At 62.9% G+C, this 15,340-nt stretch overlaps 1 protein-coding gene across 2 annotated transcripts; it reads left to right on the forward strand.

Annotated features, from left to right (window-relative positions):
* Window positions 1-1,297: 1,297 nt before the first annotated feature.
* On the forward strand, window positions 1,298-9,801 carry LOC106739539 (tyrosine-protein phosphatase non-receptor type substrate 1). Of its 2 annotated transcripts, none has more exons than XM_059725665.1 (9): window positions 1,298-2,718; window positions 3,021-3,350; window positions 3,843-4,142; window positions 5,252-5,554; window positions 6,088-6,195; window positions 6,380-6,754; window positions 6,957-7,268; window positions 7,415-7,747; window positions 9,516-9,801. In XM_059725665.1, exons 1-9 carry the CDS (start codon window positions 2,637-2,639, stop codon window positions 9,776-9,778), a joined length of 2,406 nt encoding a protein of 801 aa, XP_059581648.1. In that variant the 5' UTR covers window positions 1,298-2,636; the 3' UTR covers window positions 9,779-9,801. The 2 variants fall into 2 exon arrangements, with proteins under 2 accessions (XP_059581648.1, XP_059581649.1); XM_059725666.1 differs by lacking the exon at window positions 9,516-9,801 and adding an exon at window positions 8,151-8,505 and having other exon boundaries at window positions 1,303-2,718.
* The last annotated feature ends 5,539 nt before the right edge of the window (window positions 9,802-15,340 follow it).

The following is a 15,340-nucleotide window of genomic DNA, read 5'->3' on the forward strand; positions in this document are numbered from 1 at the left end:
GACGGCGGGAGCGGCGAGAGGTGCCCGCCAAGCCCCGAGCTTCGCCTCGTGCCCGCGGCTGTCGGTGCCGGGAACTAGCTCCAGCCCCGAGCGCAGGGACCCAGCCTGTGCCCCGCATCTACGTCCCCGGCGGGTTGTGCTGGCCCCGCGGGGGAGACTCCCCCGGGGCGGGGGCTGCGGGGCGCGGCGGTCCCGCGCTGCCCGGGGAGCGGCAGAACAAGTCGGCCCTGGCGGGGCTCGAACCCTCCACTGCGAAATGACATCGTAGGCAGCAGCTTCCCCCGCGCTCGCTAGAGGGACCCGAGCCGGGACTTGAAATCACTGCCACACCAGGACCGGACCCGGGAGCCAGTGCTGCGGGTGACGGAAGCCGCTGGCCCCGGGGACACCGAGGGCCGGGCCAGGCCGGAGCCTCCGCAGTCCCCGCGGACCCCGGCAGCGTCTCGCCGGCCCGGCGCAGCCCGGTTCTGGTGCTGGTCCAGGTCGGAGCGGTGCGGGGTCCAGACCCCTGCGGCCTGTCGGCGTGCTCTGCTCGGTGTCTCCCCAGGGAGCACTTGTTTGGCCCTTCGACACGTGCACACCCTGTTTTCTTATGATTTGTCCCCCATGCCCAGTTGAATTTTTAGCGGCTCTGGCCGCCCAACCAGTGGCGGCCCCCGAGTTTTAGTGGGCTGGGCTCACGGCCTTTTAAAAATTCAAATAGATCGGGACTGAAATCCCTTTCCCGTTGGAGGGGACCGGCCTCGTCCTGGGAGGTCCCACAGGACTGGGGGCGCTGGGCTGGGATGGGGTCCCCCCTAGGTGAGCGTCACCCCCGGGCCAACAAGCCGCCTGGGGCAGGGCCTTGGCGCAGCTCTGGGCAGGGCTGGAAACACAAGGCTACTGACAGCCCAGAGCCAGCTGCCCCCCCCCCCCCGCGGGGGTCCCTGCGTGGGTGCAAAGCGGGGGGCTTGAGGGGGGCTGCGGGAAAGGCCGCTCCCCGCCAGCTCCAGCTGCCATGACTGTTCGTCCAAGTGGGTAGCGCGGAGCCCAGCGATCCCCCCGCTTCCTCCCCGGGGGGTCGAGGACCCCGGAGCCCGGGTGCGGGGGCCAGAGCCGGGGCAGGGCGGGCGGCGCCCACGAGGGATGCGGCTGCCCTGGTGCGGGGCGGGTGGGGCCGGGTTCGGGAGAGATCAGCGCGGGGCGGGTGCGGGTAGGGGGCACGGGGTATTGAGAGGGCCGGGGCTGCGGGTCGGAGTGAGGGGCACCAAGGGGGCCGCTTAACCCTCCCTCCCCCCCGTCGCAAGGGAGATCGCCGCCGGGCAGGTCAGCTGACGTCACGGCCCACAGTAGCCATGGGAACGGGGTGTGCTTGACACCCTCCGGGGCCCGGGGCTCAAAGCAGCCCCGCTTCGGGGCAGAAAAGAGGAATGAGTCGCGGCCCCGGCTCCGACCGCCGCCTCGTCCGCCGTCCGCCCGCGGGGCTGGGAGCTGGTGCCCGCCGCCCCCGTGCCTTCCCTGCCCTGGCACCGGCTCCTCGTCCCGACCCGCACCCCGGTGCCCGGGCGCGCTGCCCCCTCCCCGGCCCTGCTGGTGCCCTGCACTCCTGACCCCTCCTCTCCCGGTGCCCCCAGCGCCATTGGGCCACATCCTGCTGGCCAGCCCCCCCCTGCACACCCAGCGGCTCCCCTCCCCACGCCGGGCAAGGCCCCCTGGCCGCAGCCCGGGCTCCAGCTCCCGGTAGCAGAGCTCTCCCGAGGGCAGGGACCGCGGGCAGCTCCGGCAGGCCCGCTCGGGTGCTGGAGTCCGGGCTCCTGCCTCTCGCGGCGCGGCCTCCGCTCCCGCAGGCCTGAGCACACGGACATCCTGCGAAACGAGGAGCCCCCGGGGCTGGCATAGCGCCAGGCCCCCCGGCTCGTCCCACACCAAGGGCACCGGGCAGCTCTTTAGCTCGGGCGGGCAAAGTAGAGGCAGGCTGGATCCGGGCGCCGGGGCATTTCATCCGGCCGCAGCTGCGAGCACTTCCCAGCGTGCAGCCCCGAGCCCCGCTCACTTCCACGGGACAGCGTTCCCGGCTCCCACCCGCGCCCCCGGCCCCGGCCCCGGCCCCGAGCGCAGGCAGGATTGCTGCAGCGCGGGCGGGAGGGAAGCGGCGGCGGCAGGAGCGCGGGGTCCGCCTGGCTCCACTGCGGGAGGTGGGGGGCTCCCCGGGCCGGGCACACGTGCACCCCGGTTCTCCGCCCCGGCCGCGCACCCGGGGAGCAGGATGGAGCCGGTGCCCGCCCCGCACACTGGCTCCTCTCCCGCGTGAGCTTCGCCCGGTGGAGCCGGGATGTGAGAATGGACAGGACAGGGGTTCTGGGAGCAGACCCCAGGCCTGGATGCCCAGAGTCCCCAGCCCCAAGACTGCCCCGGGCTCCTGTTACCAGGACAGGGCCGTCCACGGGTGCTCCTCAGAGGGCTGTGGAGAAGGGCATGAGCTAGGCCTGGCCCAGGTCCCAGACCCATTTCAGCTTATGGAACAGGATGGAGCCTTTTCCTGTTGACTCCAGGGTGGGGCCTGGCCCCTTCCCAAGTAAAAGCGAAAGCCAGAGAGAAGTTCCTGGGAATCCATTTTAGCTGCAGGATTCAAGGAATCTGTGAAGCCAGAAGGAAAGATGCAGCCCTGGGTGCAGTGCCTGGGCACCCAGCTCCTTCCCGTGGCCCTGCTCCTTTCTCCACTCTTCCCTGCCCCACACGGTAAGTCCCCGTCTCACTGCTCCCCTGGGGCGGGTGTGGGGGCAGTGTAGGTCTGGGGCCAATGTGCAGCTGTGGGGGCAGCCTGGCCAAACCCCGTGGGAGGACCGTGCGGCTGAGGGAGAGGGGGCAGTTCAGTGTGTGGGGGTGAAGTCCCGTCACCCCGAGTGCAGCAGGCCCCTGTCCCCCAGCCCCCATCTCCCTGCACCAGGTCCCCGCAGAGGGCTGTGCCGTCCTGGGCAGCCTCTCCCCTGCGCCGGCCCAGCCCTGCGGGGTCTCATGGCTGCTTCCTCTCCCCGGGGCAGGTTCCCAGCTACAGGTGACCACAGCGCCCTCCTCCACGGCTCGCGTGGGCTTGGGGACCCTGCTGCAGTGCCAGTTCGATGTCGGGGAGCCCGTGGCCCTGGACTCCCTGCAGGTGACCTGGTATTTCTTGGGGCGGATGGTGGCTTGGTACAACCGAAGCAGGGGTCAGGACCAACCCAGAGCCAGCCTGCCATTGGAGAAGGAGCTGGAGAGTGGAAATGCCTCCCTGTCGCTTGCCATGGTGACCGTGCCTGACGGGGGCTTGTACCGGTGTGTTGTGGGGTACAGGGCACAGCATCACGAGGGGAATACCACTCTGCACCTGCTCGGTGAGGACCGGAAAGGGGCCCACAGCGTGGCGGGGGCTGTGCTGGGGCTGGCCATGGGTGGGTGAGGCACACAAGAACGCAGACCTGCGCCACATGCAACTGAGGTGGTGAATAAGCAATGCTCTGCAGAGCCTGATGGGCTGTTTGCTGTAGCCATGTCCAAGCCCAGCCACAGGCAGGGCCAACGGTCTCACCCCAGGAGCAGTGGGAAGCCTAATACAGAGGGCAGATGCCCTGGCATTCACTGCCAGCTTGGGGAGGCAGAATCTCCTGCTGCCAGACACTTGAGCAGTGCTGACTTCTCCCAGGCCCTGAGATCCACACAGCCATGGTGACACTTGCCTGTGGGGTCTGTCAGTTGAGCATCTGGGCTGAGACAGGGCCCAGGCCCCATGTGGCCTCAGTGGCACACAGACCCAGGGTGGGGGATGGCACAAGTCCCAAGTCTGAAATCCTAAATCCAAACGTGCTCAGTGACTCTCTACTTTCCAGCTGACCCGAAGATCTCCATCCCAAAAGAATCAGCCATAGCCCATGTCGAGACCTCCCTCCTGTGCCACGTCGGGGGGTTCTTCCCCAAGCACGTGGACGTGGCGTGGCTGAGAGACGGGCAGGTCCTGAAGGGCTCCACCCGCTCCAGCCCCCAGAGGAACCCGGACGGGACCTTCAACCTCACCCTGACCTACACCTTCACCCCCACCCGCAGCGATGCCGGCAGCAACTTCTCATGCCGTGTCCACCATGCGGCTCTGGGTCATCCATTGCAGAAGGACATCTCCCTGCACATCCTAGGTGAGAGCCTGCACAGGGACCTGCCTGCTGCCCTCACCCTGGACACAGAGGCAGTTCCCTTGCGCCCTCCCCCGAGGTAGTACAGAGCATGCAGGCATCACTGACTGCAGAGCATCATGGTCTGGGGATGCATTAGTCTGTGGGAACACTTCTTCCCTCCTGGAGGAGCTGGAGCACCACAAAGCAGGGGGACACAGGCCTGGGGGGGCCACCTGGGTTGCTGCACCCTGGCCCCTGCATCCCCGGGGCATGTCCAGCTGCAGGGATCCCCAGCATCTGACCTGAGCCTAACTTGAAAATATGTTTTTCTGACCTGAACCCGACCCACTTTGCAGGTCACCTGCAGACACCCGCGGGTAGCCGACCCACGGGTAGCCGACCCAGAGCAGGACTCTGCAGCTCCCTCAGAGCCTGTCTCATTCTCCTCGTGACCAGTCAGCCCACTTTCAACAAAACAGTCGCAAACTCTAGTCTTCACCTGGGGACAACACCTACCCCTTACAATGAATCATAAAGTCATGGAGAACCCATGAGGGGCAGCCCCTGCACCCCATGCCCAGGCCCAAGCTGCCCTCTGCCCCAGGGTGAGAAGGGCATGGAGATGTGCTTCTTTGGCGCTATTGAGCAGCATCATTGACAGAGCAGCCTGCCTATGCAGAGCCCACAAAGCACCCCCCGGCACTACCAGCTACAATCCAGCCTCCCCCACCAGCCCTGCTGTCACTGCTCTCGCTGCCTTTAAACCTGAACTTCGCTGGGTCTCTGCAGCCAGGGAACCAGGGAAGTTCAAGCCCCTTCTCCTGCACTGGACATCACAGCTGCATTAGTGTCAGTGGGAGTGGCTGGCTGTCGTGCTGTGAGGCCAGGCTGCATCTCAGCTGGGCACTGCCCCCCTCAGCCCCCAACACCTCTCCAGGGACTCCTGTAGGGAACAGAAAGCTCTCTGGCCTTGAGTGCTCTCCACCCCTTTGTCTGACCTACCCTGGTTGTGCAGTGCCATGATGGTAAAGCCTTGTACAGCCAGCACGCAAGTCTCAGTCCAACCTAACCACGGGACTCACACACCCACACTCCCATTCCCGCAGAGCACACTTACTCTCTCCTTCCAGGTGCCCCGACGATCTCCATCCAGAAACAAGCAGCCGTGGCCAATGCTGAGATGTCCCTCCTGTGCCACGTGGGAGGGTTCCTCCCCAAGGACATGGACGTGGCGTGGCTGAGAGACGGGCAGGTCCTGAAGGGCTCCACCCGCTCCAGCCCCCAGAGGAACCAGGACGAGACCTTCAACCTCACCCTGACCTACACCTTTTCCCCCGCCCACAGCGACACCAGCAGTGTCTTCTCCTGCCGCATCCACCATGTGGCTCTGGGGCAGACGCTGCAGGAGGAGGACGTCCTCCTGATCATCCTAGGTGAGAGCCTGTGTCGGGACCTGCCTGCTGCCCTGACTCCCAACGTGGGGGTAGATCCCTTCCCCCTCCCCGAGGTAGCACAGAGCTGCTCCAGGCCAGTGTGCGAGTGGCACTGAGCTGCAGACCAGCATGGTCTGGGGCTGCTTTAGCCGGTGGGAACACTTCTTCCCTCCGGGAGGAGCTGGAGCACCCAGGAGCAGAGGGGTGCAGGCCAGGAGGGGCCTCCTGGGCTGCTGTATGCAGGCCCCTTTGTTCTGGTGCATGGCTGGGTCCTCAGCATCCCAGAGCAAATCCTGGCCCATGACTGCATGGGCAGCAGCTGGGACAGAGAGCATGCCCAGCCATGTGCCCGAGGTGGCTGCAGGGCAGATGGGGCCCTACATGTGCACTGCCCCTGCAGCTGGAGGGTGGAGGGGATTCCAGGTGACGGATGGCTCGGTGGTCTTGGGGGTCTCGGGCAAGACCCTGCTCACTTCAGAGCAATGCTGTGAGCTGAGCTCTGCCTTGTTCTCTCCTCCCTCTTCCGAGCACAGAAGAGTACCGGATGTGCATCACAGTTGGAGCAGCCCTGGGAGTCCTGGGGATCCTGATTGGAGTTGCAGTAGCTCTAGGCATTTACTGCTGTAGGAACAGAAAAAAAGGTAGAGTGGGAAGATGTTGTTGGGCTGCAGGGTTACAGAGGGAGGGGCAGGTCAGAGGGGGAGTGCGACCTTAATGCAGCAGAGATACTGGGGCAGGGCAGGGTGTGGAGGCCTCAGACTGGTCACATCTCCCAGATGATCCCAGGCTGACCCGTGTCCTGTGTTTCATGTGCTTGGCCCCCAGGCTGGGTGGTCTCCTACAATGTCTCAAAGGTGGAGGGGCCGGAGCAGTGCCTGCTGGGCCAGGAGGTGACCCTGCGCTGCTCCATGGAGGGGACGTTCCCCAAGGACGTGGACGTGACATGGGAGAGGATCCACAGCAAGGACAGGACGGTGCCTGAGAGCGCTGGGGACCAGGAGAGCCCCAAGCACCAGCCGCTGTTCCCCGCCCTCCCCCCGGGCTGGAGAGTGACCGAGGAGAGAGCTGGGACCCGCCTCACGTCCTCCCTGACCTTCACCCCCACGCTGCAGGACGATGGGGTGCAGATCCGGTGCATCTTCCTCCACAAGGCCAAACGGATCAGAGAGGAGCGAGTGTCCCCAGAGATCCAGGTGTGGGGTGAGTGCCCAGCACCACGATACCACCTCCGGGTGCGGTCATGGCCTGCTTCTGTCAGGACAGGGTGGAGCTGGGAACTGGTCAGCTCTTGCAAGTGTGCAGGCCTCATCCAACTCCCATGCAGCTCCCCGGCCCAACTATCCACACCCCCAAGCAGGGTCCTGGCAGTCCCTCACATTAACACCCCTGCTGTCTCCCCCAGCCCGGCCGCAGGTGTCCGAGATCCAGGTGTTGCCAGAGTGGGACCCCCACGACAAGGTGCCGTTTGCTGTCCAGCTCCACAACTTCTACCCCATGGAGGTGCCCCCAATCCAGTGGGGCTGGGACGGGGCCGGGAGCTGGAGGGAAGACCCCGCGCAGATAGACAAGAACGCGGACGGCACGTTCACCGCGACGAGCGTCTGGAGAGTGCCCAGCCGGAGCCTGACCCAGCCGGAGCTGCGAGTGCGAGTGTGCGTCCAGCACGGCCCCGGAGAGCCCGCGAGCGAGAGAGAGCTCAGCCTGAGGGCCGCGGGTGAGGAGGGGCCGTGTCCTGGGGTCCCAGCCCCGCTGCAGGGGTGTGGGGTCTGTGTGGTGTGTGAGGGGCCGGTGAGCAGCCCCTGCCAGGCCGCGGCTCCCCTGACGGGGCCTGTCCCTGCCTCTGCCTGTTCCCTTCCCCAGGTCTCCTGCGGCCCCCGGACGTGTCCGAAATCTCCCAGCCTGAGTCCATGCCCACGGGGAAGGGAGTCACCCTGAGCTGCCGCATCGCGGGGCATTTCCCGGGGGAGCTGAGCGTGACCTGGCTGCGGAGGGGCAAGGGGGAGGCCACTGCTGTGATCCTGCGGGACTCGGCTGAGTGCAGGGTGGAGCCCGGCACGGCCGTCCTGGCACGGGACGGGAAGAGCTTCCAGCAGGAGACCAGACTCACCCGCTGGACATCCCAGGACAAGGGGGCAGAGTACATCTGCCGTGTGGGACACCTCACCCTGGAGACCCCCATCGAGAGGAGCAGCGGTAAGTGGTGGGGGATGGCACAGTCCCAGTGGCTATTCCAGGATAAGGGGCCTTGTCGTGGGCCCCGCTCTGATTCTAGTCACCCCAGGTAGTCAGGGGAAGGCACTGAGTGCTCTTAGCCTGAAGGGGAACGCGACCTCCTGTCGTGTCTCAGAGTGACAGGGAAAGGTGTGTGTCAGGCGATGCTCCTGGCCAAAGATTGTCTCCCCCAGTTCTGATGCCATCTTCCAGCCAGTGACCCCACAGCCGGAGACCTCCTCATCCTAAGGTGGAGGCTTGAGTCTGGCACCTGCACTCCCCCATGCCCCAGTGGAAGGGGCAGCCCACAGGCTCTGATTGTGCCAAGAAATGGACCTGTGCACCCTGGATGGCAAGTCACAGGCTCATTGCACTTGTTTTCTAGGTCATACAGTGACCACCAAAGCCTCAAAGAGCTGAGGAGGCAGTCAAAGACAGAAGCAGTTACCAGCACTGCATCTCTGCCATGACCCACGGGACTCCAGGGACACTGTCCACAGCTGGGCTGGGCTGGGATGCAGGGGCCAGGGTCTGGCTGGAGACTGGGTCGTGGTTACATCAAACCCAGGCCTTTGCTGTTGGAAGCTGCTCCTGCCTCCCTGCCCTCCTCATGTGACCTGTGCGGTGGGGCTGGACAGGGAGCCCAGGGCTGGGGGCTGTCTCTCACTCTCTGTCCATGGGGGGCCCAGGCTGATGTGGCCCCCAGGCTGCCAGAATAAAGATGAGAGTGCTGACATTCACCTGCTTCCCCAAGTGGATTTAGGAGCCAGGTGGGAAGGGCTGAAGCCTCCAGATCCTCTGTACAGAGCTTCCCCTGGGGCCCTGCAGCATCTCCTTCCTTATCCTACCTGATGGGTCTTGGGCTCAGCTTGTTCCTGCCTCCCTGCACTGTCCCAGGTGCAACACCAGCCTTTCTGCTTCACCCACAGCAGAGCAGAGGGGTAGGATGTTGCTGTGCATCAGAACAGGGGCTGCAACCGAGATGTCCTGGGCTTTGGGTACTGTGCACACAGCAGCTCTAAGGAGATAGGGAGAAGTCACTGCCCGTGCCACAGAGCCCAGCACCGGGATCCCGCCCTTCTGTGGCAGGTCTATAGCAGGTGCTCCTGCAACCTGCAACCTCCTGCTTTCCCACTCATAGCCCCCACACCAAAGACACATTGCAGGAAGCAGCTTCCCCAAGACCATGCCCCAGCCTCCCTGAATGCAGCAGCAGATCAGACTGGTGCCATGGTCGAGAGGGTGGAGAGTGACAGAGGAGAGAGCTGGGACCTGCCTTGTGTCCTACCTGACCTTCACCCCCATGGTTCAGGATGATGGGGTGCGGGTCCGGTGCATCTTCGTCCACTAAGCCAAATGGATCAGAGAAGAGCGAGAGTCCCTGGAGATCTGGGTGTGGGGTGATTGTTAGGGTAGCTTGTCACAGGGCACTGGCAGGGCTCGGGGGCTGTGCTTTGAGTGTGGGGCACAGGGGGTTGGAGCCTGGGGGACTGTGGGTTGGGAATGCAGTGCCAGGGGGCTGCAGGTCTGGAGTGAGGGGGCACCAGCAGGGACTGGGGGGGTTGTGGGTTGGGAGTGAGGGGCACCATCATGCCCCAGCGAGGCAAGGTACTGCAGTTTGGTGAGGGGCACTGGCAGGGCTGGGGTCAGTGGGTTGGGAGTGAAGGGCAGCAGCATGGGCAGGGACAGGGCCCTGGCATGTTACTACCCCCCAGTCATACTCCCCCACCCCCCCTCTCCCATGTGACAGGTGTCCTCTTTTTTGGACCTGAGAATATGATAATCCCTGCCCAGGAGGCCTGGGGCCTGTGTCCAGCCCAGAGACATGTGCCCTTCAGCTCATCCCATCTCCCTTGGCCAGGCCTGGCCAGGCTGGAGCCAGGCTGGGGTGGGAGTCACTCTGGAGCCCAGGACCACCCCAGCCCAGAGCCGTGTCCCTGGGGGGTGACCTGGGACTGCTTTGCCTGGTTTTTTTGCTTGTTTGTTTGTTTGAAAAATATATTCCTATTCTAATACAATAAAGGGCTTTGCCTGTCTGTCTGTGTGTGTGTCCATTTTTCCATAATGCTTTTGGCCATCTGTGCATGTGCCACCAAGAGGGTGGGCACCAATTAGCTGTGCAGGCAAGGGCTAGATTTCAGAGACATCAGGGCTGGAGGGGACCTGGGGAGATCATCGAGTCCAGCCCCTACCCCGGGGGCAGGAAGTCACCTGGGGTCACAGGACCCAGCAAGATGAACTTAGGCCCAACTTTATGCAGCTGCTGGGGAAGTTTGTGGAAGCAGCAGACATGTGCGGCTGCCAGAGCAGCAGGCCTTCCCCCGCCCCCCACCTCCATGCCTGAGGGCAAAGGGGGGTCAGGGTGGTGGCACCGCCTCCTGACCCCTCCCCCGGCGCCTGTCCCTGATGCCTCCCAGAACAGCCAGCAGGGAGCCGGAGCCGCGGCAGGGAGGGAGGGGAGTGGGGCAGAGGGAGGTGAAGTGGGGGATCATGGTGGCAGCTGTTGTTGGGGCCAGGAAGCAGGGAGGGAGGGAGGGGAGTGGGAAGGGGGCCCCAATAACAGCTGGCAGGGAGGAGGAGGTGGTGGGAAGGGAGGAAGGCTCCGTGGGCCCAGGCAGGTGCTGGGCAAGGGGAGGTGAAGGGGAGGGTCATGGTGGTGGATGTTGACAGTACTGGGCTGCAGGGAAGGATGGAAGGGGTGGAAATGGGAAGGGAAGGGGAGGGGGGGTCACGGGGGCAGCGCCGCCCCCCTCACCCTGACACTAGCTGGCAGGGAGGGAGGGTAGGGGGAGAGGAGTGGGGAGAGGAGGTGGAGGAAGCTCCGCTGCAGCTGGGAGGCAGAGGCAGGTGGAGGGCGTCTTTGCATGGCCGGCCCCGAAGGCTGTGGGGGCGGGGGGTGAGGATGGAGGGGGCATGTCATCACTCCCTGAAATCCCTCATTTTTGATGGGCAGTTAGCTAGTACATATATCACTGTATCTAGACAGCATCCAGCACAAGCTTTTCTTCACACACCTGGATTGGGGTTTACATTCTCAGTCCATTCGCTGTCCTTGTCCCTCCGATGTCGCTGTCACTTCCACTGCTGCTCAGCCTGGTGCTGCCCTCCTCGCTGTCTCCTGAGACTCCTTTGCCCAGTTTCATGTGTCATTTAAAAAAAAAAAAATCTAATACTAGCCAATTGCCCAGCATGAATGATAAATTTCAAAGGAGTGTTTACATGGCCAACCCCGAAGGGCGGCCCTGCCCCTGCCCCTCACTCCCAACCCACTGACCTAGCCCTGCTAGTGCCCCTCACTCACCAAACTGCAGTACCCTGACCCCCGGGCCGTGCTGGTGTCCTTGATGGTGCCCCTCATGCCTAACCCACAGCCTCCTGACACTGCCAGTGCCCCCCGCACACCCAACCCACAATCCCCTGTCCCTACCCCGGTGCCCCACACTCCCAAGCCTCAGCCCCTCCAGCCCTGCCAGTGCCCCTCACTCTCCAAACTGCAGTGCCCCCCCACCCCCCCGCCCCAGGCCCTGATGGTGCCCCTCACTCCTGACCCACAGCCCCCTGGCTAGTGCCCCCCACATTCCCAACACATAGTCCCCTGTCCCCACCCTGGTGCCCCTCAGACCCCTGACACCCAGCCTTCCCAGAGGCCCCAGCTGTGCCCATCCTGCCCAGACTGGAGTGCGGTGGCTCCGACTCATGCAGGTGGCTATGGAGTGTGTCTGGCCCCAGCGCAGGCTGAGGGGACAAGAGGGGAGGCTTGTGGCCTCCCCACCCTGCGATAGGGCTGCAGTGCCCTGAGGGCTGCCTGGCCATAGCCCTCCCTCCCCCTCCTTCCCTCTCTCCTGGGGCAGCAGTTTCTCAGCCCTCCGAGCATGGACACTGGCTCACCCCATGCTCACCGCCTCTTTACCCCACTGGAGAACAGGCAACCCTCCCCTCCCCACTGCCTTGTCCCAGCCGTAGCCCCCCTCCCCGACATAATGTCTGGGATTTTGCTGTGCTCCGGGAGTGGGAGAGGGGGAGGCAATTGGAGGCAGCAGGAAGCATTGCGCGGGTCTGCGCCTCTGTAGCTGCAGGCAGGTCCGTGTGTGCTCCCCGCTGCCTCCCATTGCCCTCCCTCTGCTCCCATCCCCAAACAAAGGGAAATCCCAGACATTTGGGAAGTTTAAAAACAACCCTCCTGGACAGTGATTAGAGGGCTTAAAAACAGCAGGGACAGATCTGGGGACACCCAGACATATGGTAACCCTATCTAGGTGGCGCATGCGCACTTGAGCAAAGGCGTTAGGACAGACAGACAGACAGATGAAGCCCTTTACTATATTAGAATTATCTAGTATAAACTTTCCATCTCATACCTTCAACCACATTAAGAAAGTGTGCACCCGTTATAATAAATGCACCCACTCCCCTGCACCACGCGCACCCACCCACTGCCCTTCCCTAACCCGATCGCAGCTCCTTAGTCCAGGCCGTGATTGGGCATTTACAGTCTCAGTCCATTCACTGTCCTTGCCCCTGGCAATGTTGCTGCCACTTCCGCTGCTGCTCAGCCTGGTGCATGGACACGCTGTGTCTATCTGCCCCTCCTGCCCTCCCCTGGTCCGGGCAGGCTTGAGGGGCAAAGCTGCCACCCCTTGCCCAGGATCCTCACAGCCTGGACCCAGGGGAGGTCTTCGTGCAGCACCCGCAGTGCTGTCAGGGGGTGGGCGGCTGAGACGTCTGTGATGTCTCTGCCACTGTGGGGGGCTGGAACTGGGAGGTTGCCAGTTGAACCCACTCAGGGCCCCAGTTGTTCTGCTCCCCAGGCCAGGGAAAGTCTCCCCCCATGGCCTGGTTCAATGGCCCCATGCAGGCAGTGGCCTGGGTGAGTGCCCGGCAGAGGCAGCCCAAACTGCAGGTTCAGAGTTCCCCAGACTACAACACACGTGTCTGCACAGGGCCCAGCGAGCCTCGCCTGTGGGGGCTGCAGTCAGGGGTTTCCAGCCCCCGTTCCCAGACAGTGCTGAAAGCAGAGGCAAGAAGCCTTGCATGTGGCTCAGGGTGTCCAGCCAGGCTCAGGGATCTTCGAGCTCCTGCCTGGTATGCTACAGAGCCCAGGCATCTGTCTATCTTGTCACAGTCAGCATCTCCTCTCCTGCGAGGCAGCGTGGTTCCCTGGGCCGTGCCTTTGTACTTTCCCCTTCCCCGTGTCACAGGGAGGGGCTGGGAGCAGGGGCCAAGGTCCAGGGTGAAGCTGGAGCTGCTCCTGCCGCACCCCACAGCCTGCAGGAACCAGGCTGGGGCCAGCCCTGCTCTCCTGGGGAGAGCAGAGCAGGCTGGCAGGCAGGGTGCAGCCCAGAGCCCTGCTCCCCTTGCCTGGTGCAGCGGGAAGCACAGGCCTGAGCTGCAGCTGCGGTGTGAGTGGCCAGGGCCAGCCTGGGCAGGAGGGAGACTGGAGTGGCTGAGCATCAGCACGGTCATCTTTATTCCTGTAGCGAGGGGGCTGTACAGGGCTGGGCCCTAAGGACAGAGGGTGAAAGACAGCCCCCAGCCCTGGGCTCCCCGCCCAGCCCTTCTGCACAGACCTAGGAATGCCAACTCTCATGAAAAAATCATGAAACTCCTGATTTCCAAATTAAATTAACTCTGACTCATGATCTCCTGATAGAGAAGTCAAATCTCGGGATTTTTTTCTTCTGCTGTATGTAAAGAGCAGCAAGCTGGTCTGTCGGTGGAAGGGAAGGGGCAGAGGGAGAGGGAAGTGGTGGGAGGGGGCGGATCAAGGAAGCCACGGTGAGGGAGGGAGTGGGGCAGAGGTTGGGTTGAATGGGGTCCTGGGGCCGGGGGGAGTCATGCAACAGAGCGGTGGGCAGGGTGTGTGTGTGTGTCTGCTCCTTACTCCCAAGCCACACTCCCCGCAGCCCTGCTGCTGCCCCTCACTCCTGACCCACAGTACCCCACATCCTGCCAAGGCATGCGCCCCTCTCCCCCAGCTTCAAACCCCACACAAACCCACAGCCCCCCACACCTTCACCAATTACCCCCCCACACACATACTTCAAAAAATAGCATCTCATGATTTACTTTCCAAATCTCTTGATTTTTGAGAGTTTGTTTTATGATTTTTGACACTGTGGTGTTGACAATGCTGCACCCTTGGTGCTCACACTTTCATTACTATGGAGCAAACCACCTGTATGTCATGTCCCTGTCAGGCCAGGCTGTATTTGAGCTGGGCACTGCCCTCCCCAGTGCCCAGCACCTCCATGAGCCCCTGTCAGGACCAGAAAACTCTCTGGCCCCATGTGCTCCACATCCCTGTGTCTGTGTTGCGCTGTGCAGCTCAGTATTGGGAAGCCTGGCACACCTGGCAGCCTTTGCTGCACCTGGGACATGGCCATCAGGAGATGCCCACAGGCCCCAGTCCTGCTGGGCTCCAGACAATACACAGGGCAGGGGACACTGCCTTTCACATCTGAGGCTCCGGTACCAGCCTCCTCACGGCTGTAGGTGTCACCTGGGGGACCTGGAAGACCTGGGCGGGCAGCTGAAGCTGTGGAGACCTGCAATGCCTGGATCTCCCCAGGAGCCATGCAGCCCAGGTCTAGCAAGACCTCCTTGAAGTGGAAGAAGGCCTTCTCCCTGTTTGCCCTGGGACCTCCTCTCTGTGTCCAACGCTCTCAGACCCTCACTCATTCACCTCCGGCCCAGGCAGCCACTTGCATCCAAACAGCATCCACTAGATCCTGCTCACCCGAAGCCCCCATTACCCTCCACCCTGTAACCAGCCCATGCAGTGCCCACTCCTGCGAGGTGCTGCAGGGTGATGGAGCGGGCAAGGAGGTCACTGTCTCCAATTTCATAGATTTCATAGACATTAGGGCTGGAAGGGACCTCGGAAGATCATCGAGTCCAGCCCCCTGCCTAAAGGGCAGGAAGTCAGCTGGGGTCATAGGATCCCAGCAAGATAAGCATCCAGTTTGCTCTTGAAGGTGATCAATGTAGGTGCTTGAATCACCTCCGGTGGCAGGCTGTTCCAGACCTTGGGGGCTCGGACAGTAAAGAAGTTCTTCCTTATGTCCAGCCTGAAACGGTCTTGTAGTAGTTTATGACCATTCGACCTCGTCATCCCTTGGGGCGCTCTGGTGAACAGATGTTCCCCCAGATACTGGTGGTCACCCCTGATAAACTTGTAGGTGGCCATCAGATCAGCCCTGAGCCTGCGCTTTTCCAGGCTAAAGAGCCCCAGGGCTCTCAGCCTGTCATCGTAGGGTCTGCTTCCCTGACCTCTGATCATGCGCGTGGCTCTTCTCTGCACTCTGTCAAGCTTCTCCACATCCTTTTTGAATTGTGGACCCCAAAACTGGACACAGTACTCCAGCTGCGGCCTCACTAAGGCCGAGTACAGGGGGAGAATGACGTCCCGGGATTTGCTTGAGAAGTATCTATGGATGCAAGCCAGCGTTTTGGTCGCTTTACTAGCCGCAGCATCGCACTGCAGGCTCATGTTCATCTTGTGGTCAATGATGAACCCCAAGTCTCTTTCTTCCATAGTGCTAGCCAACATAGCACTGCCGAGCCTATAAGGATGCT

Source organism: Alligator mississippiensis, chromosome 4 (assembly GCF_030867095.1).
Source record: "Alligator mississippiensis isolate rAllMis1 chromosome 4, rAllMis1, whole genome shotgun sequence".
Classification (NCBI taxonomy): Eukaryota; Metazoa; Chordata; order Crocodylia; family Alligatoridae; genus Alligator; species Alligator mississippiensis.

Coding starts and splice junctions, on each gene's coding strand:
- LOC106739539 (XM_059725665.1), top strand. CDS start 2,637: ATGCAGCCCTGGGTGCAGTGCCTGGGCACCCAGCTCCTTCCCGTGGCC. Junction 5,555..6,087: donor CGTCCTCCTGATCATCCTAG/GTGAGAGCCTGT, acceptor TTCCGAGCACAG/AAGAGTACCGGATGTGCATC. Junction 7,269..7,414: donor GCTCAGCCTGAGGGCCGCGG/GTGAGGAGGGGC, acceptor TCCCTTCCCCAG/GTCTCCTGCGGCCCCCGGAC.